Source organism: Syngnathoides biaculeatus, chromosome 18 (genome assembly GCF_019802595.1).
Source record: "Syngnathoides biaculeatus isolate LvHL_M chromosome 18, ASM1980259v1, whole genome shotgun sequence".
In the NCBI taxonomy this organism is placed as follows: domain Eukaryota; kingdom Metazoa; phylum Chordata; class Actinopteri; order Syngnathiformes; family Syngnathidae; genus Syngnathoides; species Syngnathoides biaculeatus.
This window is the reverse complement of record NC_084657.1, coordinates 18,300,870-18,325,720: the sequence shown is the minus strand read 5'-3', so window position 1 is coordinate 18,325,720 and position 24,851 is coordinate 18,300,870. Positions and strand designations below refer to the sequence as shown.

The 24,851-nt window shown below is 40.2% G+C and overlaps 2 protein-coding genes across 6 annotated transcripts; one reads left to right on the top strand and one right to left on the bottom strand.

The window, feature by feature from the left end:
- Positions 1-298: 298 nt before the first annotated feature.
- Positions 299-18,171, bottom strand: hspa4a (heat shock protein 4a). Its single transcript, XM_061803209.1, has 19 exons — positions 17,835-18,171; positions 16,101-16,158; positions 15,883-16,023; positions 14,859-14,981; positions 14,452-14,551; positions 12,950-13,083; positions 12,628-12,872; positions 12,472-12,548; positions 11,714-11,865; positions 11,510-11,616; positions 7,744-7,877; positions 7,059-7,240; positions 5,001-5,078; positions 3,795-3,947; positions 3,083-3,208; positions 2,882-2,989; positions 2,647-2,766; positions 1,914-2,075; positions 299-971 (listed from the first exon to the last, which is right to left on the bottom strand). Exons 1-19 carry the CDS (start codon positions 17,939-17,941, stop codon positions 771-773), a joined length of 2,508 nt encoding a protein of 835 aa, XP_061659193.1. The 5' UTR covers positions 17,942-18,171; the 3' UTR covers positions 299-770.
- A 291-nt stretch (positions 18,172-18,462) lies between these two features.
- Positions 18,463-24,290, top strand: zcchc10 (zinc finger, CCHC domain containing 10). Of its 5 annotated transcripts, none has more exons than XM_061803210.1 (4): positions 18,463-18,632; positions 21,780-21,964; positions 22,087-22,125; positions 23,849-24,290. In XM_061803210.1, the coding sequence occupies exons 1-4, from the start codon at positions 18,543-18,545 to the stop codon at positions 24,096-24,098; spliced, it is 564 nt and encodes a 187-aa protein (XP_061659194.1). In that variant the 5' UTR covers positions 18,463-18,542; the 3' UTR covers positions 24,099-24,290. The 5 variants fall into 5 exon arrangements, with proteins under 5 accessions (XP_061659194.1, XP_061659198.1, XP_061659196.1 ...); XM_061803214.1 differs by having other exon boundaries at positions 18,467-18,632; positions 21,803-21,964; XM_061803212.1 differs by lacking the exon at positions 18,463-18,632 and adding an exon at positions 19,136-19,282 and having other exon boundaries at positions 21,803-21,964.
- The last annotated feature ends 561 nt before the right edge of the window (positions 24,291-24,851 follow it).

Below are 24,851 nucleotides of genomic sequence, written 5' to 3'. Positions count from 1 at the left end.
AAAATTCGGTCCCCTGCAAGGTACTAATGCTTTTATATATATTTCTATGTAGTGAACGTTTCTAAATTGAACTGAAATCTATCAAATTTTGGTTGATATTCAAATTTCTGTGGAAATATATAAATTTATGCAGTCTTTTTAGAGGCTTACATTTACTTCAGACCCATTCATTTACACTGCTGGCAGTGTTGCCTTTAATTTCAGCTAGACAAATGTTTTTGAAGTCATTGTTTAACTCTTCTTAAAATTGTGGGAGCAGGGGGGTAGACAAGCACTTTTGAAGTAGTGGTGATTGGAATGAAAGTATCAACACCATTATCCAGTTTTATTTTCATCTTGAAAGAATGAAAAACCTCACCTTTTGAATGACGTTTACGTTTTGCTTTTTTAATTACGTAGGAACAGCAGCAGCACCTGGGCAAGCCTTATGTAGAAAAAAAACCAACTTAGGATTCTTTTACTGTAACTGAATGAGAAAGGCCATACAGCAGATGAATTACTGCGCCTGTCCTTTTAAATCTGAATACAAAAAAAAAAACATTCAACACTTTAAAGTTCATAAAAATGCATGTGATGTCAAACTCAATTCAGATTCTTCAACTTGCCTCTTGACAAGGTCTACTGCAAACATATTCATGTAACCCAGTGTGAACATTACAGATGTAGTTTGTAGTCATGAAGAAATAGAACAAGTCGATGAGTCGTACTGATAAGGGAACGCTGTTGCATCCTCGCAAGTGCAACGTAATCAGGGCAAATAGCGCACAAAGTTAGTCAATGTCCATTTCAGGAGGCTTGTTCTCCGCCGTTCTTTGCTCTGTGCCTGCGGGTGGGATTTTGTCAGAGTCGGAAGGCTCGCCCTCTGTTGTTTCCTCCTGCCCGTTGGTGGGCCCATTGTCGGTCTTCTCCTTCGGCGGGTCCACCTTGGGCTTCGGCTTCGACAGCACAGAGTTGCACGCAGAGTAAAGGTCCTGTGCAGCAGTAATTATGGTAGGATTAAAGGCAAAGATATTAGTCTGTATCATTTGTTTGGGCATTTTAATACAGTGGCGACACAAGATAGTGAGATACAAGTTGTTGCCAGGGCAATTTGTTGCTTTGACTTGTGTGAAAAAATTTCCAACAAGCATTGTATAACGAAGGTATTGAAATTAAGTCACTTCGCCAGCAGTAGTTTGTCAGATATTGAAAACATATTCAAGAAAAGAGGCTGTTTATTGCCACTCAGACTGCAAAACACCATAGGTGGGCAACCTAATAGCGCTGGTGTGGCTGTAATAATTTCTTTACAAATATCTTAACGCAAACTGAGGAGGAATAACAAGAGATAAGATTTACAGGCATACAGTCCTCCCTTGCTATATTGTAGTTCACTGCATGACAGATTTTTTGAAATCACTTCTATCACTAAGTAGTCGCTATCGCAGGATTATGAGATTTTTTTTTCCCCACTTACTACAGAGCAATCAGGGTGATCCAAGAGAGAAGCGTGTGTAAAAGAAAAATGTTCAGTTTTGTTTTAGAATTTACAAATTCTATGTCACTGCAGACAAACAGCGCTCACATCTCAAGTTTGTGCTTGCAAGTCAGACAAATAAATTGGCCCAACGATGCCCTGTATCTCAAAAAGTCAGGTAATTTGCATCTCGCGGCACCACTGGGCCATTGAGTACCATAATTTCAAGTCTCTGTACGTTACACATTGAAGCATTGACAATAAAAGCACTGTGTACTTTTCAGATAGTTAGGAATGTGCTCATGTTACTTAAAACATTATTCAAGCCTAAAATGAATTATTTCACTGTTTTGAAATAAGAACAACTTGGAAGTCAACCAGCATCACTGCATGGAACCGAATGTATTCCACATTTGGAGGTTCGGCTGTGTATGAAACGTGGCCGTGGCTTCAGTACCTTCGACTTGGCGCGTATCTCGCTGACTTTGACCACTGGGTCCCGTGTGAGATCCTGATTGTTTTGCAGATTCATCTTGTTATTCATCCATGCCATGGCGTCGTTCACCTGCTTCTCCACACAGGTCACTTCCAGCTCGTCTAGGTGTGCATACTCTTCATCCTGTTTGGAAGATGATGTCATTCAGCATTACAATATCTTGCAATCTAGGCTTACTTCATTAGATTATGTTTGGTAACAATGTGACCGTCATATGGCTGCCTCTGATTGGAGGCACACATTTTGCAAGTTGGAAGGGGTGTTGTTCTGCCCTTTCAAATATGACACAGGTTTGTGTCTGGGAGTATCACAATTGGCAGTTTCAATACTGTATTATTACTGTCCTAATGCATAACTCACTCCTTTGCAATCTAAAAAATGGGCATGTTTTTGTAAATCTCTGACTGGTCTCCTTCGCAAAATTTTGTGAAATTATTGTTTCTTAGCGAGAATTAAGCTCTTGGAAAAATAGTCTTTAGAATGTGTTGGAAAAGTGTCTAGATGGAACCAAGTTTGCAACACTTACTGCGCTTTTGTAAATTAGCTCAATTGTTTGCAGCCATGTTAGTGTAAGCAGTCCATGTCAGTGGAGACACATTTTGAAATATGGATGTGCAAAAAAAAAAAAAAAAAAAAAAAAACTCTTTAAAACTAAATTAAATTGATTTATCCTCGAGTCCTAATTGGTTGTTACCTTTGCCTTGTAGGCGTTGATGATCTTCATGTACATTTGGATTTGCCTGCCCAGCTCCTCAAATGCTCTCGGCCGCTCCTCAGCTTCCGCAGCTCTCTCTACAATAGGTTGTCCAATTATCTGTGGGTGGTAAAGATGGATGAATTAAAATTTAAACAATGTATCAACTAACCTTTTTAAATATGTACCAATGCTAACAATATCAGTAAGGATAAATACTTTCAATAACAGGTACCTTCAGTTCTGCCAGTTTATCAATGTAAACCTGCTTCTGTTGGTCCTCTCCATCCTCATACAGCCAAGTCTCTGTGTCCTCAAGTTTTAATGAGAATGAGTCACGATCCTGCGTAACGTGATATACACAAAGAGCAAATGTTAAGGCTGGAAAATTGGAATGAAACAATTGCCGTTTTAAAAAAACAAAAAAAATTCTCACTGCTTCATTGACAAACTTCTCCAAGGGGCCAAACAACTTGTCTCTCATGTCATACACATACTCTTCCACGTTGTTTTTTGAGTCGTTCCTCTCCTTCTCCAACTTGTCTTGCATTATCATCTTGCCCTGGAGGCACGTCGACAATCAAATGTGACCAGTGTAAAAGTTTGCTTGAAAAGAATTTAGGTGACATAGCCAAACAGCAAAGTCAGTGGACATAGAGTGGACCTCCCCTTTTATCCAATTCCGTTGTGTCTTGTGTCATACATGGACGAAAAAAAGCTTTCTATTCCACTGTAATCAAAGTAATACACTTTTACAGAAAAATAACCATCAATTATCATGTGTGATTTAAGACAATCTCATGAGATTTAAGGCTCCTGAGGATTAAAAGCAGGGGTGGTTGAAGTATGACCCACTCTGTTCTTTAATATTTAAAAAAGAAAAAAAAAACATTTTATAGTAAAGAGTTTTACGATGGGAGGGTAAGCCTTACTAAATCAACTTTAAATAGTTTCCTGTAGAACACTTAAAATTATATATACTTGGAAGTCAACCAGTGTCACAGGTTCCACTCTAGAGGTAATTCAAACACATTAAGGTAACATTCTGCTGGTCCTTAGATTTAAAAAAACAAATAAAAAAAAAAGAGAAACAGTTGGCAAAACTATGAGCACATGCTGGACATGCTCAGTGATTTTTAGAACATTACCTCATTCTCCACAAACATATTTATCACATCAGTGGACAGCTGCCAGTGCAAATTGGTCTCGATGGGTAGCTCCACTGTCTTTGTTTTCACTTTCAGCTTCTTTGCCTGAGGCTCGTTCTTCTTTTCTTGTTTGCTGCCTTCCTCCGTCGCCATCTGAAAATCAGGAGTGGAAAGTTGTTTAAGGCTTGCAGATCACAGCTTATCACAACAAACGTCACCAACATGGTACCCGTGGGAACCAGGTAGCCCCCACCTCACCAAATAGCACACAAGTAGCCCGTGGGAAACGTCACTGGTGAAGGGACATTGTGACTCGAGAAATGTTCAAGTATTCATATAAAAATGTAGAAAATGGTCAAGCTTTATAGAAATAAAGCAATGCATATTGGTATCAGGCGGCAGGGTGGAGCAGCTGTAGAGCATTGGTCTCATAGTTATGAGGAGTGGGGGTTCAAATCCTAACCCCGCCTGTGTGGAGTTTGCATCTCCTCTCCATGCCTGCCTGGCTTTTCTTCAGGCACTCTGGTTACCTCACACATCCCAAAAACATGCGTTCATAGACTCTGACTCTGACTCTAGATTGCCCCAACGGGTGATTGTGAGCGCGACTGTTGTCGGTGTCCATGTGCCCTGCGATTGGCTGGCAACCAGTTCAGGGTGTAACCCACCTCCCCCCCAATGACAGCTGGGATAAGCTCCAGCACTCCCACGACCATCGTGAGGATAAGCAGCTCAGAAAATGGATGGATATTGATATCCATTTACTAATAACTGTGAATCAGTGTCTTTACATAAAAGAATTACATTTGAATAACATATTACTTAAATTTGAGCACATTTGTTATTTCAGAAGTGTTTTTCAAACTGATGCCCTTTGCATTAATCAATAGCCAACAAGTTAATTTCAAATTCAAAGTTTGACAACTCCTGGCCCAAATGCTGTGCCCTTTAGAGGCTGTACATTGTATGAACCATCTGACAATCTTTAACGCTTAGTTTAGTCATTGTGCAATGACTTCAACAATCACAAACAAGCCTCTCCAAACTGATGTACTTTTTGTTCTTTGATGGAATGATATTCCGTTGAGAGATTGAAACAATGAAATGATGTTAAAACAAAGGTAGAGAGAAGAAACAAACTGTACAGTACCAATTACATTTTATTTGAAATGAATTTTCACAAAGCGTGAAGAAAATAACATTTACCTCCATTTCCTCTGCGTCACCTTTCTTGTCTCCACCTGGCACTGCTTTTTGATCTTCCTGGTCTACTTGCATTTTGCTCTGATACGACAACATAAAAACAACACGCGAACATAATGTAACAATGAAATATACCATTTTGGCGTTCATTTTGGATGGCGTCTGCTTCATTCTAGGACAACTCCTCCAGTGTAGGGAGGAATGAGTTACAGAGGCAGAAATAGCAGAAAATAGTGGTCTTTCCTAATAATTTCCTGCCAATTACATCAGAGACAATTTGAGTCACGTGACTTTCTTCTGAATATCATTCCTCTTGGGAGCAAAAACAGTTGTCTAATGATCAGCAACATGTATGGATTACTCCTCTCTCTGTGACTTTGGAGCGCCATGTTAGGTTGCAAAAATCACAATTACAGTAAATATTTGTATGAAAATTTTCAGCCTTCTTGTGCAGTGTGACGGCATTCTTATGCTAATGGATTAGTTCATTTTGAACACTTTGTATCCTGGGGCTGTTGAAACGCAGGACCCCCTGTAATTACTGTCAATTGACACTAGGTTGTAATTTATGATACATGACATTTTGAAAGTAGGTTGTCCAACACATGGTTACGACCACAATGACAGAGAAACAACAGGAACTCCTTGTACAAGCGTGCTACATTCCATAGAGATGACAAAACTGAATGTCAAGGTAAGGTGTGAGCAGCAAAACTGTGTGAAAGTAATCCGAATAAGAGTCTAGCCATTTTTACACTGCCTCGAAAAGCTACCTTTTTTCAACACTTTTTCGTGTCACTCTTCTGTTAAATGGCACAACATGGACCAGAGGGGCCAAAGTTGAACAGGCAATATTCTTCCTTCTGAGGTTGTACCAATGGTAGCCATAATAAAGTTGATATAGAAAGACCATTTAAAGATAAATAAATAACATCACTTTATCACTCCCAAGTGCTTTATACACATGAGCAGTGCAACGATTCATTGATAATCAAATAAAAAACTAGTTTGATAATCAAGTAATTATTTAGCAACCCTGTTTAGCTTAAAATTGTCCAAATCCTTGGAATTACACTTTCCACAGTAAATATTTGTAATTATCTTTATTATAATAATAAATCTGTAAATACTAAAATTTATATACAATTAGAATAATAAACGAGAGATTATCTTTGTGTTTCATCAAAATAAGAAAACTGCAAACATCTTTGACTTAGAAAACAAGAGTTTTGGCTATTTCCTGAAATGTTACAGGTCAATAACTAACTGAATCGACATCAATTTAGGTTAGTACATTTTCTGTACCGTCAACTTCAAATGACGTCATGTGTTGAAACAAAAGGGTTGTTGAGCTGTGACCTTTGGATAGTCGAACACAAATGGTGAAGTAGCACATGCATATTTGCTCTGCTCTCTGTACAGTAGTACATCTGTATGTCTGACTTTTATTCCACCCAGAAGGCCAAAGCCCACACAAGCATGACCAGCACAACGTAACACAAAGTGATGGTATGCGCCACTGTTTAATATTTTTTTAAATCCATCTAATTATTCCATAACTGTTTCTCTAAATATTAGATCTGTAGCTATTTTCTCATCAAAAATATTTTAAAGGTTTTATCTTTTTTTTTTAATGATATATTGATTTTGTTTTTATGCTGAAGTGCTTGTCTTGCCTCAAAGAAAATGTGTTTTGCCTGCTGAAATCCTGTGGCATTCAAAGGTAATTACAAATCTTTTTGGTGGGCATCAATTACATGCTGATTTTCGCTATTCACACAAGGGCTCTGTCCCTGTCTCCCGCAGAGCGAGGAAAAAGTAAAAAACTAAAACTAAAAGCCAGTAAAAATCAATCACTCCCCCCCAAAAATGTTATTATAGCGAGGGCACGAATATTGACTATGATCTTGAAGGGAAACATTGTATTCCAGCATGAGCTGGTTTGCTGTGTGAAAGTGCAGATGTATGTACTAAAGGCTTTAAACGAGGCAATTTTGTGGGATATCTGTTTAAAAAAAAAAAAACCTTTCTGCCTGAAGTCCAAATTAACACTGTGCATACCTCCTCATCCTTCACCGTCTGATCAGTTTCCATGGGCTCCTCTCCATCTGTCGCTTTCAGCACCTCTACTAGGGAGGCGCTGGACACGCTGAACACGCCGTGAATGTTGACTCGAACTTTGACCTTCACCTTGGCACTTTCTCCAGACGACTGAGGGACCACGTTTTGGATCAGGAACTGCCCTGTGGGGGAGAGTGAGGTGGAAAACCAGTTCATAACTACACTCCATACCTGACACACAAAGATTCAAATGGTTAACCTCAAGAATATATCTTTACCATCAAAAGTGTATGCATTTAAAAACTGACAGCAGGGAGGCTTTACTGTATTTACAAATATAAACCAGTTGAATGTAGGTGCCATCACATCAAGTGTTTTTTGTTCAAAACTTTGCATTGTACTTTGGATCTTAAGAGATCCCTAATAGGCCCCTAATTGCCTGAAGAGTGTTATGAATATGGTAACATTTGGAGTTAAACCCATTAAAAACATAGCATCAAACACTAAAACAAAACTTTGAAGTCAATCAGGCATCACAAAATGATTTCATTCCACTTTTGATTTCAACTGGTACAGCAGACAAATTACGTAAAAACGTAATGACATTTCCAGACATATTTAAACTTACCCAGACAAATATCCTATTCATATACATGTGATTTTTCAAGTAGTAGATACACCGTACCTATGGAGGTGTTGGGGTATGACAACTCCTTGGGGTTTTTGTAGTACGCTTCAAGGACAAAGGCCTCCTTCCGATAGAAGGTCAACACTTTGGAGAAGGGAGCCGCATGATTCTTTGGGAAAACTTCACAATCGCTGTAGAGGACAATACAGGAAGAAAGTTAAAATAATAGAATGTCAAAAGACAGACGGTTTATTCTATTGAAGGGGTCTGAAGGATAAAGCAGAAATAACTACAATATACTACTTCACATCTTATGCACGTGCATGAAAGCACAAATGTAGTTGCTCAACCAAACACTCAACTTGAACATTTCAAGTCAAAGTCAAGCCAAAGAACTTAATTCAAACAAAAAACAGGTTTATCTTAATTTGCTTGCCTCCCACTTTGTACTGTTCAAGGCCCCCTTCCATCAAAGTCCTAAACGTTCCACTATTTTTGGCATAGAGTTCATACTGTGGCCCAGTTTAAGTTTGGCTTTTATGCGGTTTGTCAATTGAATGGAAAAGCTTTTGAACACAAAACCGGAAAAACGGTGGACTTTTAATGACGTTATTCAAGAATCTGCCCACTTTGTGAATGCTTTACACCCACTCATCTCGGGAAAAGTGTCTGAACAACAAAACGGCTGTGTCTTGTGCAAAAATTTTCACCACCTGCCAAACTCAGAGGACTTGAGGAATTTGACTTCCATTTATTTTTGGACAAATTTCTGAGCATTTCGGAACCAGAGTTGCGCTATGTTCTGGCTCAATTCATGACTGATGATTGGATAAATGAGCTTTCTCACACTGCTGGAAGTGCATTTGTGGGTCTTAAGCAAGCAAAACGACCTCTGCAAGGCAGCAGAAAGGAAGTATCTTAAAGCATATGTGCTGTCTTTAGAAAACAACAGTTTGCTTTATAATTGATAATGAAATTGTGGTTCAATGAGCAAAACATCCAGTTACTGTTGGCAAAATGTGGGCGAGCGATGAGCATCTCGCAAGAGGGCACATAAGAGTGAATAATTAATCACTGCAGTGGACTGTTTTGGAAGTCAAATAGCCATGTTAACTGGGAAGTTGACATTATGGCTAATATAATGAATAAGTTTGAAAATAAGTAAATAAATAAAGGGACCAATCAGGAAGATTCCAATGGGGAAGAGAAGCAAGGTGCAAGACGTCTCCAAAAATCAATCAGTTACTCTTTTTTTTTCTCCACATTTAAATGACATATGTTCACAATCAAATCATAGTAAAGCTTTTCTCATCTCAAATTCCAAGTGTATAACACAAACTAAAACAGCTTGAGAAAGCACATCCTGGACATGTTCAACCCAAGTTCTTGCAAACCTGATAAAAGGACAAAGATTATATAAAAAAAAAAAAAAGATGGGACTTCTGAATTCTTTTAAGTTTTCCCTTTTATTTGTATCTATGTAACATATGCATGCCAACCGTAAGTGATGCCGTGAAGCTCCAGAAGGAGTCCTATCAGGCCTTTTTTACCTGTGGGACTCCTGAGGCAGCTGATGGATACCAATTAGTCAAGCGGGATGCAGTTTTGGTGGTTGCTGAAGCAAAACCTCAGTCATGGGAGCAGTTGGGTGAGGCCACGGAGAATCACCTCTGGACAGCTTCATGGAAATTCTGGTCCAACCATCCAGTATTCTCAGGAGGGGGGAGCAGTTCACTATCATCACTGTGTATAGTGGGGATGGGCACTACAGACCTCGACTTGGAACGCTGTGAGTCAGTGGGGAGAATATTTCGAAGACCTCCTCAATTCCACAGGCACGGCTTCCCATGAGGAAGAAAAGGGGCTTTTTAAGATAGAAGACCGGAAGATGTGGTTCAATTACAGGGGAAATCACACTCCTCAGCCTTTCTGGTCAGGTTATTCAGGGTTGCGGGAGAGGAGGGTCCACCGGAAAGTCGAAGCTTGGATTCAGGAAAAACAATGTGGTTTTTGTCCTGGCTGTGGAACAGAGGACCAGCTCCACAGCCATGGCAGAGTCCTCGAGGATGCATGGGAGTTCCCCCAACCAGTCTACATGTGTTTTGTGGAGTTGGGGAAGGTTTTCAATCGTATCCCTTGGGGAGTTCTGAGGAAGGTACTTCAGGAGTATGGGGTACCGAACCCACTGATACAGACTGCTCGATCCCTATAGGACTAGTGTCAAGAGTTTGGTCCGGATTCCCAACAGTAAGTCGAACTTGTTTCCGGCGAGGGTTTCACGCCATGGCTGCCTTTTGTCACCGGTTCTGTACATAACATTTATGGACAGAATTTCTAGGTTCAGGCGAGGTGTAGAAGGGGTCCGGTTTAGTGGCCTCAGTATTGCATCCCTGCTTTTTGCAGATTATGTTCTGTTGGTTTCATCAAGCCGTGATCTCCAACTCTCACTGGAGCGGTTCGCAGCAGAGTGTGAAGCGGCTGGGATAAGAATCACCACCTCCAAATCTGAGATGGTGGTCCTCAGTCAGAAAAAGGTGTCACGGCCTCTTTGGGTAGGGGATGAGATCCTGACCCACATAACATAGTTCAAGTATCTTGGGGTCTTCACGAATGAGGGAAGAATGGAACGTGAGATCAACAGGTGGATTGGTGCAGGGTCTGCAGTGATGCACACGTTGTATCAGTCTGTTGTGGTAAAGAAGGAGCTAAGTCAAAAGGCGAAGCTCTCAATTTACCCGTGGATCTACCTTCCTACTCTCATCTATGGTCACAAGCTGTGGGTCATTCCTGAAAGAACAAGATCCCGGATATAATTGGCTGAAAGGTGTTTCTTCTGCAGGGTGTCCGGGCTCTCCCTTAGGGATAGGGTGAGAAGCTCGGTCATCCAGGAGACCCTCAAAGTAGAGGCGCTGCTCCGCCACATTTAAAGGCCTTAAGATGGCTGGGGCACCTGATTCAGATGCCTCCTGGACGCCTCCCTGGGGATGTGCTGCAGGCACGTCCCACTGGAAGGAGACCCTGGGGATGACCCACAACACGGTGGAGAGACTGTCTCTTGGCTAGCCTGGGAACGCATGCTGGAGGAGCTGGATGAAGTGGCTGGGAGAGGGACATCAGAAAATCCCTGCTAAAGCTATTGCCCCCGTGACGCTAACTTCGGATAAGAGATATATGGATGTAACGAATATACATGTGTTCATATACATAGTAATGACAAAAGCATAATAATAATTAAAAAAAAAAACTCACTAGAGCAAGCAAGGTTTGCTCATCTAACTATTAGCAACAGACTTATTACACGGTATTTAAATGTTTCATGGTGGCCATTTGTTTCATTGCTATTACTGTATTTCGGTTGAGTACTTAGTTTCACAAAATAGTCAAACACAAGATCAGTCATCCATCTGTCATATATTGCATTTGTCCTCAGTAGGGTCAAGGACTCACTGGAGCCTGTCACAACTGAAACAAATTTCTTGTGTGTTTTTGATATACATGGCAAAAATAAAGATGACAGATTGTGAGACAACTGCAAGAGGCCGACTACACCCAGAATGGTCACCAGTCAACAACCATTCATGTTCACATTCACACCTAGGGACAATTTGGTCTTCAATTGAACCCAACACGCATGTTTTGGAATAACATGGAAAGTCCACTGAGATTCAAACCTACGACTACCGTGTAACTAACCCACACACTATCAACTAGTCCAACAGGCTGGCCAAATGCGAACAAGGTCAAATATGAGTGAGGACAAGTGGTACGGAAGATGAACGAATGAATGCATCCCTACTTGATCAAAACATGAACAAGTTCTTACCTCTGTCCTTCCTCTGCTGCAGAGTTCCATTTAATAGAGATGGAGTAAGGGACAACGTCTGTGATGGAGAACTCTCTGACTTTAAAGGCCGGAGACAAAATGGCACACTGCATGGAGAAAGGATGACATTTTCAAAATGATTAAATAGAGTGTCATTCAGGCTACAGGTCAGGACCCACTACTTCCATGTGTTGCGTACAGCACCTGCAGTGCACAGCCCCTGACCACGGCCTCGTCTGCATTCAGTGTGGTGCTCAGCTCTTTGCCGAAGAATTTGCTGATGCGCTCTTTGATGGCGGGAATTCTGGAGGCTCCGCCAACGATCTCTACTGCGTACACGTCTTCTTTCCTCAACTCTAGACAGAGGTAAAAGGGGCAACTTGTCTCACTACTTTCTTCTCCCCTCACAGTACAATAGAATCTCAATTCTTGATGCTTTAAAAAGTATTCAACGTTAAAGTTCAATCCAAATTTTCTTGAAAAAAATGGCTTTGAGTGTTATTTTACCCCGCATCAAAGGAGTATTATACACATTTACACTCTCATGAGTAAAAATGGTAGCTTGTCCATATGTGCTAAATGACTGACTGCCGACCAAACCCTGGTTTACTCAGCCTCTCGCCCCGAATGCAAATGGATTGCTTTTGTCACAGCCAAAATTAATCTTAAAAAAGTATTAATTAAATAAAGTTCCCACATTTATTACCTATTCTTATATGTCAAAGTTTTTATTTATTTATAACATCTTGGTAACTTTGCTAAGTTTCTGCTCATACCTATTTGAGATGTAAGATTACATATTGCTTAAAACTTTGCCTGTGCAGTTATTAAGTTTTACGCAGGCTAGTGGCAGCGAATATTCTGAATGTAATTGATCTCAACCACAGAAAGGATTGTAAGAGACTTTGGAGGTTCCACTGTCAATGGACAATCCTGCCGCCATTCAAATGGCATGCACTCACTCGCTTGTTCCATGACGCTGCGCAGAGGAGCCTCCACTTTGGCCAACAGCGCCGCACACTTTTCCTCAAACTGACCTCTGTGAACACAAAACCAAATGTAATTATTATGAATAATGATGTCAAAGTTTTTTTTTGTTATCTATTTTTGTATCACACCTGTTGAGCTTACTGGACACATCAATGTCATTCATGAAACACTCAATGTTGAGAGGCAGGTCAGATGAGTTGGCGCTCATCAGCTTTTTAAGCTTCTCACACTCCTGGTAGAGACGCACTAATGCGCGAGGCTTGGACCTGACATCCAGTTTGTACTTCTTGGCGAAGTCCTCGCAGAAGTGATTCACTAGGATGTCGTCAAAGTCCTTCCCGCCTAGCTCGGAGTCAAATGCCGTTGCCAGAATCTAGAAGGATGAGTGGTAAATATTTCAGGGCTAAGCATGTCTCTGTGATCATACCCTTCCAATATATTAATAGTCACCTTAAGCTTTCCCGTGTTGAAGGCACAAACTGACACCTGATAACCAGAGTGGCCCACATCAACAAACACAACAATCCTGGGCTTTTCTTCCGGACCTGGGAGGTCCTGTTTGTAGATGCCGTAAGCCAGAGTCACTGCAATACACACATGCGATGTTAAGTCTCTTCTCGTCATTGTAATATTCCGCTGCCTCGACTGGACTTTGCCAAGTATGCATTCACAAAAAATATGTATCTTCAATCATTGAAAGCAAGGGGAAAAAAAACTGTCAATTGATTTGTGAGGGGGGACTTGTTGGTTGTTTGTTGGAATGGAGGTGTGAATGGGAAAAGTATAAATTAAGGTTTCAGCTTGTTCATAAAATTATTAAGTCACACTGGAGTGACAAACAGGACTGTGACTCATACTGGCAAATGGCATTTGGCCAATACATTTAACGTTTTTGTCTACAACCCAAAATGAGTCTAGATATTAGAGTGGCATGTCTAAAGTCAAACTCAATCCACTTAGGGCCTATTTGAATGAACTCCCCTTTTAGAATAAGTCCCATAAAATAACTCATGTCCACTGAAAAAGATTTTGGGGTACACAGTTACTTTGCTAAATTTTAGACTCCTGTCGTACCATCTAGAACAGGGGTCGGGAACCTATGGCTTGTGATACATACCTGGCTCTTTTGATGGTTCCATATGGCTCACAGAGCCCTCATAACGATATACTGTCCATGTGATTTGTCATGCATGCAATGCATGTGGGCTTGCTGTAGTTTTCCATTGAAGTCGATGCACACAAGTGCAAAAGCGTCGGAACGACGATCGGTTGGAGCAACCAATTATGGAAACACATTTTAGTTGAGAAAGGTCACTCAAAAAAAAAATATGAGTACCACCAAAGATTTTAAAAAGAATGGACAGCCTTTGTAGAGAGAGATGGTTCTGCTATGTGTCTAAATTCACAGGTACGGAGTATGCCAAAACATTCGTAGTCGATGTTGCCAAATAAACATTTCAACAGTTTCGCATAAAGACAAGACAATTAAATGAATAAAAGACACACCTTTGTCAGCAAGAATTATTCGCCATCGTACAATCATGATAGCAAATCAAATTGAATTATGTTCACGATTAATGGATGGCAGTCTCAACGCCTGCGTGAAGCTTAAACTAAAGACGTATAAAGCACCAGAAGTCGCATTAATGGTAAGAAATACTTTTGTCATCATTGGTTAGCAACAGCTTAACAATGTTATTAAAATAATTCAGAGACTTATTGCATTCTAAAACTGTTGGTCTTAGATAAATGCGCAAATACCCCTGTATTTAGTTTTTAAAATATTGTATGGCTCGTTTGAAATTACTTTTTAAAATATTTGGCATTTATGGCTCTCTCTGTCGAAAAAGTTCCCGATCCCTGGTCTAGCATATCAAGGGCGATTTTGACTTTGAAGGCTCAACTAATAATAAAGGGTCCTCATATATGGTGAAAAGCGTGTATCCGTGTACCGGCTGTGGTCTCGTTCATTAGTCGCAGACAGTTGAGGCCGGCGATCTGGGCAGCGTCCATGACAGACCTTCTCTCTGTGTCGGTGAAATAGCAGGGAACCTGTGGAGGCAAAAGTAATGTGAACATGTGCTTTTGTTTTTTGTGAGTGTAATTTCTAGAAAGATCAGCAAGATAATGGACCACTCTCGTTAAGTGGAGAATAGAATATTGTATATTGTAATGTTAGCAAGTGTGCTTGGTTTTGTTACTTCATCATGCAAGATACTAAAAGCAATAAGAATACAGGCAGGTATAAAAAAAAAAATACATTATTCACCCAAGCGACAGGAACCTCTTATGTTGGTAAGTTTGTAAGTCAGGGTCCCTCTATATGAATATTTTTAATGCTACATGGTTAGTTCCTTACAGAGATGACGCAGTCAGCCACTGGTTTCTTCAGGTCACTCTCTGCAGTTTCCTTCAACTTGGTCAGCAGCATGCCGGCCACCTGCTCCACGCTGAACAACCTCTCCTCCTCCATATACATCACCTAAAATTTGGAAAGTTTTTTTGGTGAGCGTTCAACGTCATGACGGTCTGCTAAAAATTCTATGGGACAAAAGGGAGTGTGGGACTTCAGCTCGCTGAACATCAAATCCCTGGATCAAACTACATGATTTCACCCTTTTATGGGCTGATTTACTATCGTGGGTTATTTCCCAGCTCAGGCCCAACATACTTTGTTAGGAACGTCAAAACATTTTTTTTAGTGCGACATATAATCCATGGGCAATGATTTTTTTGGGGGCCTTTTTTGTATACCACTACAGAAAGATACAAGCGATGAAAGAGCAGAAGTGCAAAAGAGAAGGAGGGCAATGTCAACTTTGTATTTGGTATAAAGGTTAGAACCACTGCATTCAATTATACCCAGGCAATGTGAGCTAAGTACACAATCAGCCTAACATTGAAGCTAATTTCCATTTGATCCTTCATGCTGTTTCGCATTACATGTGAGTCAGATTGTCGGATTAAATTACTTGGTTTGAAAATGTTGTTGCTTAAATATACCATACACGACGGTTTAGTTATATTTGATTTAGATGACGGATTAATTCCCTTTAGTTAAGTTACGAGTTGTAGTGATTTGTAAATGGGACTTTTGTTTTCCATGACTGCTTCAGGTTTTGTCCCTCCATGCTTGCTGTACTGTTGTTGTGTGTCTTTCCACATAAGAATACAGTGAATATTTTTCAGATGTTGACCATCTGCCAAACACTGCAGAAATCCCATTACTAAAAAGATGTGGTATTGTTTACATTTTTTATGGCAAGATATCACTGTACCTTTGTAGTATTAGTACTGCATACTGGTGCAACAGAAATGTGATCAAAATGAAATAAAACTTTAAAAAAAAAAAAAAAAAAAAAAGGTTCTTTAACATGTTTCACCTTAATTCCAGTGGATCCAGAGGGCATCTGTGCAAGGTCGTACACTAGGTTTGACTTGGCCGACTGGACGTAGGGATCAGAAAAGGCCCTGCCATGGAATCGCTTGAAGCCTTGAACTGTGTTCTTACAGTTGGTAACCACCTAGATAAACGAAGCCAAGGATGAAGGCGGCATAGATCAATGTGTATGTAGTTGCTTTTGGCGGAGGGTATGCTCACCTGGCTCTTCGCAGCAGCACCAATAGATCGATTCCGTGGTCCAAATGAGACAAATGACCTCAAAACACAAGTTATGTTAAAATTAGACATGCTAAAGTTATATCGGTAACAGTGAAATCAGGCTATATCTCAGTTCATTGTTCCATTTTTTTTAATAAGGTCTGACTATATCGGGTAGGTGTAGAACCTATCAACCGTAATAAGAGGGGTGGGGGTTACGGCATGTTTGTATTTCTACAAACCATACAAAAATAAACACGTGATCACGGGCCTGTCAACACTCGTTAGGTGGTATGTACGGGTCCACTTGTGTTGCACCAGGCACACTTGTCACTGGGGACAAACACAAAAGTCAAACAAGTGTTGCATGTGTGATGTGTCACTCAGGAAACAAGGGTTACAGGTGCTAGGTCAATCTACTGTTTTAGAAAATGGATGGATAGATGGATGTTTACTTCGTCCATTCTCCCATCCATCCATCCATTTCCTGAGCCACATATCCTCACAAGGGTAACGGGAGTGCTGGAGCCGATCTGAGCTATCATCGGGCAGGAGGTGAGATACACCCTAAACTGCTTCCCAGCGAATCGCAGGGCCCGTAGAGACAACAGTCCCACTCACAATCACACCTAAGAGAAATTTTCTTCAGTTAATGTATGTTTTTGGGGTGTGGGAGGAACCCAGGGTGCCCAGAGGAAACCCACTCGAGCACGGGGAGAACATGCAAACTCCACCCAGTCCTCAGAACTGTGAGGCTCATTTCTTCGTTTGTATTCATGAGTTTCCTCATTGATGCCCCCTTTTTTTCTTTAAATTTGGTTAAATTTTTTTCAAACATTAACTCTTTAAAAAGATTATGTATATATTCTAAACCAGAATTTACATAGATTTGTTTTGTTAGAGGCAATCTGATTGCTTGAATGGCCGCCTAATTTTAGGATAATATTTAAAATGGTACTTTGTTGCTTAGTTAGCAGCATTGTTCCTCATTAAATGCATCCACCTTTAAATTTTTCTTGTGTGTACCGTTTTTGAGGTGTTTTTTTTTATATACGCATGTTCTTATGTAATTACAGGGAATTGTACTTAGTACTAACAAACTTAATTTTCTTTTATAACCAGTAATATTCTTGTTTTTAAAATCTCATTTTAACCTTTTTCGAAAATTCTGCAGGATTCTCATGATAAAGCTTTTGCTTAAATGTTGTGTGATACATTTTCAAGCAAAGATGGAATATTTACAGTAAATCGTTTCCCAAAGTATTACTAGAATTTTCCAACCAGCATGGGCCTGCTTTTGTCACCTTGGCAGCGCGGTTTGCGTCAAAAGCGCACCGATGAGGCGGTGCTTGAGTCAGACAGGGGTAGTCAAAACCAGTATACGGAACCGCGCCGCCCGCCCGACATCACAGGGTTATTGAATTGAGCCTCTAGATTGTTACAGTTAATAAAAAACTATGATCTTGGCTAACAAAGCTAGCCCGGGCGTCCAAACGTGATCACAATGTGAACAGGATGCGAGTTGAAACACTTACAAGATTTGAAAATACAAAAAAAAAAGTCTTTTAAATGTTAAATCAGTGTGCTTTCTTGAAGGGTTGAGGGAAATCAAGTTTAGCTCATAGCAACGAGTCAGAGGAAGCGCTGCTTTCACGTGCAGTGGGACAAATTATCAATAAAAATGCATTTCCCATGATAATTACCACGAAACTTAACTGAGAGACAGCAACTTACGGCGTGCATCTGTCGCTGAACTCGTTGGCGATTGTCTCGATCCCACCGGCTCGGGCTACAGCTACATAGCAGCTTTGAAAACCTAAGTCAAATCCCACCACAGACATCTTCGATCTCAGCCTTCAAACTTCGGTTTTGTCGTACTTAAATTGTTGGTTGAATGAGAATCCAATACGGGTACAGCTACGATTGTACAAAAAGTCCAGCGAAGTCGGTTCCCTTAAATTGGGCTACTGTGGTCATAATCCCCACCGTTGACCAACCGGTGTCGGTGTCGGTGTCTCTGATCTGTGCTGCTTGCCTGCAGTCTCAATGTGGTTTCGATCGAATCTCGCTCGAGTTATCGCGAGATCTGTCTCTTTCCAGAAACATCATTTCTGGATCTTTCTAAAGGGGTGGCAACTTTTCCGTTCCAAATCTTTCTAGAACGAGTTTGTAGAAATATTTTTACGTAGGTTTTGTCGTTACTATTCGTAGATTAAAACTTCGAAATGATTTTTTAATTTTTCATATTATTATAATTCATGTTTTGTTTTCATGTTGGACCTTTTTATGTTCATGGACAGCACTTTTTTTCAACTGTGGTTATGATGGAATGTAATAAAATATCATATGGATTGGTGGCACGGTAACTGACTGGTTAGAGCGTCTGCCTCACAGTTCTGAGGACTGGAGTTCAAATCCCGGCCCCACCTGTGTCGAGTTTGCATGTTCTCCATGTGCGTTTTTTCCGGGCACTCCACTGTCGTCCAAGAACATCCATTAATTGGAGGTTCTAAATTGCCCTCAAGTGTGGTTGTGAGTACAAACAGCTGTAGAATAATTTCATGAAAACAAAATCTGAAATTAACATGTAAAAGCTCTTTTAAACATCAGAATTAGAATCATGCAGGAAGAAAATAGTTATATATGTAAAAGTGTGGGAGTATAATAGCTTAGAAATTGTCATATTTGATTGCCATTTTTGTATTCATATTAAAATTTCATTTAAGAAATAGGTTATGGACAAAACAGTATACACACACACATATACATTTTTACCTCCTTATCCTCACAAGAAAGCTAACTTATAGAACATTAAATAAGAAACATTGTCATATGGAAATGATGGTTGGAATAACCCTTTATAAAGTGTTGTGTTAAATGCTTTTGTATAATTTATAAGTTTCACTTTTGGAATTTCAACACTTTAATACAATTAATTCTGCTACAGTATTGTGGTTTATTGAGAAGCACCAAAATCAGCAAACATTAAATGACACCCAGAAAACGTGTGTGCAGCATGTGAGGACCTTATTACTTAATAGTAGTTGTAGTAACCAATTTTCGTCAAAGAGGGCGCCCCGTCGCTAAAAATACGTGCCAGTTTTTTTTCTCTCCCACCGAACAAGAAAAGTAAACCCAAAAATGGCGACTCCCATGCACAGAATAATAGCCAGGCGACAAGCGTGAGTATATTAGCTACACAGAATACTAACATTTTCACATAATTTTACCATTTGGATGTTTTTGTTTTGTGCACTAATTGATATTTTGTCGAAATTGTTTAATTTCAAGGAAAACGCGACCAGATTCCAAATGTAGCCGTCTTTCGGTCTGTTGAAACATAGTTTAAACGAAAAACGACACATTCTTCCAACTCAATCTAAAAAGTGTGCGTTCTTACAGCGACGGCATCTCGTTTGGGTGAATTATCATACCGGAACTTATTCAAACACTTGTACATACTTCATTTGCCGAGGCCTGAAAAGACATTGCTTAAACTTATTCCCTGTCAAATTGCCTGCTTCAAAGTACTTTTGGACCTACAATAACAAGTAATATATAATGTATGTTGTTTTATTCTTGGTTCGATAATATTGGCAATACTGTATTATTCTATTCAAATAAGAGGGAATTGACAATTTAGAATAATGTAAGAGGCATACATGTACATTCTCATGAACATTTGATTTTATAATCTATTCCACCATGTTCCTTTTTAGTCCTTGTTAGCTCACTCTGGGGAAAAACTGCAAGAGGAAACATATATAGGGGATACAAAATGGGCAAAATTATCGTCACAATTATACTGATCAGTATTGTAATGGACTTTTCCGACCTGTCAATCACTCGTACAACAACAGCCAATCAGATAGCCGCATTGTCTTAACCCCTGGCTTGACGAGCCCCTCTTGTAGTCATGTCCCACAAGCATTGCTGGTTATTGGTCGCGTGCGGTTTGAAAAGTTAATGTTACGAAGAAAATGGTCCTCAGATGCGCTTGGGAAACGTGCAATTCTGATGAAAGATATCCAGCTAGGTTCCAAGGGGCCTGGTTGATTAATTTTTCAAAGCCTAAAACACAGTTGAGAAAGTGTCTACAATGGATTAAGGCTCACGGAAGAGCGCATGTACAACTAAATGTGGACAATATCAACAAACACAAGGCTGTATGTTCGAAGGTAAGTGAGGGAGAAGTAACTTCTCTGAGTTTGATTGAATTATTATCAGTGCTTTATACATTTGCAGGAGAACAACTTTCACTTTGTTAGTGTATCACTGGCCTGGCGAATGAAGTGTGTCATGTTTTATGCCGAAGAGTCAGGTTAGGGATACGTAAATGCGCCATCTCATGCAAGAGAAATCTCTATTTGCCTATTTGTATCACATCCGACTTTTAAGACAGAGCACTGCGTTCCATTACGAGCCAAGTCAAATGAATACACCCACTCACTTCTAAAGACTACAATGATATTACTTGTGATCTTTCCAAGTAAAAAGTTCTCACCCTGCTTTACATGCGCAGTACGATTCCACTATTTTATCTTGTTGGATTTCAATATGAAGTGTGTGAGGCGTCAAACGTTTTTGTATCGATCGCCAACGTTTCGCTGTAATACTGACATTGCGTCCTGCTCCGTCCAAATTCTTCATTCCGTGTACATATCCTTGCGTGAAATAGTTGAGACCTCTCTGTAGAATCCTCTTGGACAAGTCTGGCGCATTTGGCAAAAAACATACCGCAATGTTACTGGGTATAAGCGAAAGAGAATCCACTTCATACCTGTTTTGTTCAGTCTCCATTTTGGAAGATTGCGGGAGATGGCAATTGTCGCAAAGGGGGGCGGAGCTGAAGATCGCCAGTCGGAAAGCTCCATTACGATCGTTGTAAGGGAAAAGATGTATTTTTACTATAGGACTTTTCAACAAACAATATGTAAACTTTTCAATGCAAAAAAACTTAAAAGCATGGATAATCATTTTAGAGTAAAATATCTTTTTAAAAATGTGAATTTATGAATTGGGCATGGTGGATCACATGGAGAAGTGATGGCTACACAGTTCTGAGGTCCCGGGTTCAATACCGGACCCGCCCATGTGGAGTTTTCATGTTCTCCCCGTGCCTGGGTGGGTTTTCTCCATGCACTCCGGTTTCCTCCCACATCCCAAAAAACATGCAACATTAATTGGACACTCCAAATTTCCCCTAGGTGTGATTTTGAGTGCGGCGGTTTGTCTCGATGTGCCCTGTAATTGGCTGGCAACCAGTTCAGGGTGTACCCCACCTCCTGCCTGTTGACAGCTGGGATAGGCCACAGCAATCCCCGCGACCCTTGTGAGGATAAGCGGGTAAGAAGATGGATGGATGTATAAATTTATGAATTGAAAATTTACCAAGGGTCAAGTGAATAAATGTTATCTTGTTTAACGTCACTTGCCCTGCATCTAAAACAAGTTCAAACAAAAAAATTGGATCCCTTTCGCTCCCTTATTTGGTTAGCATGCATGTTTGAAATGTGGGAGGAAGCTGGTGTACGAAGAGAAAACCCACACAAGTAAGCGCTAGCACTGTACTGCCGTTGAACATTATTACAAACAAATATGTTGAGGGTGTACCACACATCCTGCGACCCGTGTGAAGATAAGTGGCTCAAAAGATGGATGGATGTTAATTCAAAGCAGTTTTCTTTTATTGTCACCTTTAGGGAGGCAAACAAACAACACGTGCGTTGTCAGAAGTGTTTGGAAATGGGACACTGGACGTACGAATGCACCGGGAAGCGTAAATATGTGCACAGACCCTCGAGGACAGTTGAGATGAAGAAAATGATGAAGGAAGCCGAGAATCAACAGAGGAGTTTCAGTGGGTAAGGAAACCCTCCCTCGTGTCAGCAATTGCAATACAAAGGCAGTATTGTCTCATATTGATGTCCATCTCTGCTACCGGAACTTGTACATTAGCTAAAAGCTGTTTTCTTTTCCCCTACAGACCAGGACAACAAAGCCCCAGCGAGAAGAAAACTAAGAAGTAAGTTGCACAAGAGAAACAAAATATCAAAACATAATTCAAATACTAGGCTGTACAGGGGTTATACAAAACAATGTGAAAAGGATTCCACTCGTCTTTGTTTTCATGGAAATTAAATTTGCAGCTCACCTTTTGGAAACAAGGTGTCTGAAAAGTTGCTAAGTTGGCTACAGCGACTGCGTTTGTGAACAAGCTCCTTTGTGTTTGCAGCCATGTCTTTAACTCTTAACTCTTTTACTCAAGTTGTGCATGTTAGCAACACGCTTCGAACTACAATAGCCACTGAAATAAATTGGTTTGAGGTAAAGACTTGACTCGAGTCACATTTGTTTCAGCAATTGTAGGACTAATGGTTGAAACTTAAGAGTTACTTATGAATTTGGAGATGACTTAGACTTGAGACCCATGTTGTGACTTGTTGTCGCATTCTCCTGGGCCAATTATTATTTTATATATCATACATTACTCGTCCACTCCCTGTAGTAATCTCACCACGCTGCACCACTTGCACGTGTTGTTGACCAATACAAGCCTCTCATCCCCAAGGAGCATCTGCTAGACTTGCACAATTTATATTTATCAACACCAAAAACTAAAACATGAAACTTCACCATCTCTAACTACCTGCCAGCTTCTGTTCAGATACACACATGCACACACCTACACGCCCCCACACAAGCAGTGGGTCCACCGCCTGGCTATCTCATCTAATCAGAGATCTGGACTCAAGCCTACACATTCACAGACAGTCAGAATTTATAAAACTTGTGACATTTCATTTTTTTTATCTCACATGTTTGAATCTTTTAGCTGTAATTATTATATTTGTATAAAATGGTTTCAAAACGGTGGGTTGGTGGGATGACTGGTTCTGCCTTGCAGTTCAGGGGACCAGGGTTCAGATCCTGGCCCCGTCTGGGTGGAGTTTGCATGTTCTCCCCATGCCTATGGGGGTTTTCACCGGGATCTCCGGTTTCCTCACACATCCTCAAACATGCATTATTTGGAGACTCTACATTTCCCATAGGTGTGATTGTGAGGGCAACTGTTTGTTTGTCTCTGTGCCTTCCAATTGGCTGGCAACCAGTTCAGGGTGTACCCCTGACCCTTATGATGACAAGTGGCTCAGATGATGGCTGGATGGAGGGTTTTGAAAAACTGGAATGATGTTTTGATCCCTACATAACATGCAACTGGAAAATGTATTGTCCTTTCTTTTTGTTCTTCTGTTAGGTCTATTGGCAGTTTGCAAAATAGCTTAATGGCATTACTGCCAACAACTGTCCTACCACTGCAAGGAAACCAATGTGACTCTATTGTGACGTGTGCTGCCACTCTCTTGTGGGTGTTTGAAGCACACGTATCTGAAACCACCGCTGTATTGTAATGACAATTATTTAATTAATGGTGGTTTAAGTTTTATGTTTGAGCTTGAGTTGCATGAAAATTCAGCTGTTCTGAATGTCAAAAAGTACACTGGATTGCTCATTTTATATTTATGTATTCAAAATGAAATGTGTTGCAATTCCTTCTGTGTGAGTGCGATTTGTGTCAGTAATATTGTGGCAATACCAGTAATTGTGACAACCTTGGTCATGATAATCATGTCAAACTATTTCATACTGTTGCACCTTTATCCCCCTGCTACCTGCGTCCAGATTTCAGTTCCGTTCGACTGTTGGTATTGACCTGTTTGCTTTACTTGGCACCAACGTACTCTCAGGGGTAAAGACTCAAGCGGGAGCAGCGACGTTACAGGCAGCTCATCCAGTGACTCATCTTCAGACGGCAGCGACTCCTCCAGCTCATCTTTGGACAATGACACCAGCAGCAGCAGTGACAGCGACGACGACGAAAGCTCATCCACCTCTTCCTCCTCCTCATCGTCAGCGTCATCCACAGATAGCTCAGGCTCTGGAAGCAGCAGCGATTCAGATCAGGGACCTCCCAAGAAGAAGAAGAAGAAGAAATGAGCATGAGATGGCTATAATACTGTTTAGTTGAGTTTTTTTTCTTAACCAGTTTACATTCCTACATTTCGTCTGTGCTGTTGAGAGGAAAAACTGCTTGTACAGTGTGTTTTCTTTTTCTTCTTTTTTCAATATAAATTCACAAAGAATAATAAAAGTTTGTTTGTTGGTCCTGCTCAGGGTAGCTTTGAGATATTTGAGGTGTATAATGCTTTTTGTATTTTGTGTTGACTTAATTTTTTGGCAAATTTCATCTGTATAGATCAAAACTTTGCCACCATGATAAAGAAAGTGTGTTATGCAAGCTGTTAAAGGAGACTGAATAAAATTGTTTGAATAGTCTAATATAATATAATTTGCTTTTTTTTCTTAAATCAATTGCACTAAAGTAGATTTACCCAACTTAGTTAGCATTTAAATGTTCTAACAGTTCCAGCTAACTGAAAGGATCGTGCAAAAAGTTAATGGATATGAGTTTTATTTTGAAATGTAAAGTGTAATTAAATATTACAGGTGGAGCTCAATTATTTATAATATAGCAGATAGGCTCTTATATCAGTAGTGTTATTCAACATCCTGGCGCAACTCTATACGGTGTTAAAAATCATTTGGATTATCTCATAGTTTCTTGATATATTTTTGGGGGGAGGGGCGTTAAGATGTAATAGAATGTAATTCAAAATAATTCACTAGTGAATCTAAGTTTAAATTTATAGAAACAAACGTTCATGTCTTAAGATTAATTGATGTGCACCA

Bases quoted from the DNA above. Each gene is read 5' to 3' on its own strand.
- hspa4a (XM_061803209.1), bottom strand. From the start codon at position 17,941: ATGTCTGTGGTGGGATTTGACTTAGGTTTTCAAAGCTGCTATGTAGCT. The intron at 13,084-14,451 runs GTACACGGATAC...TGTGTATTGCAG, and splicing joins AATGAACGAGACCACAGCCG to TGACTCTGGCTTACGGCATC. The intron at 972-1,913 runs GTACTGAAGCCA...ACTGCTGCACAG, and splicing joins AGATACGCGCCAAGTCGAAG to GACCTTTACTCTGCGTGCAA.
- zcchc10 (XM_061803210.1), top strand. From the start codon at position 18,543: ATGTTCTCCATGTGCGTTTTTTCCGGGCACTCCACTGTCGTCCAAGAA. The intron at 21,965-22,086 runs GTAAGGAAACCC...TTTCCCCTACAG, and splicing joins CAACAGAGGAGTTTCAGTGG to ACCAGGACAACAAAGCCCCA. The intron at 22,126-23,848 runs GTAAGTTGCACA...ACGTACTCTCAG, and splicing joins AGCGAGAAGAAAACTAAGAA to GGGTAAAGACTCAAGCGGGA.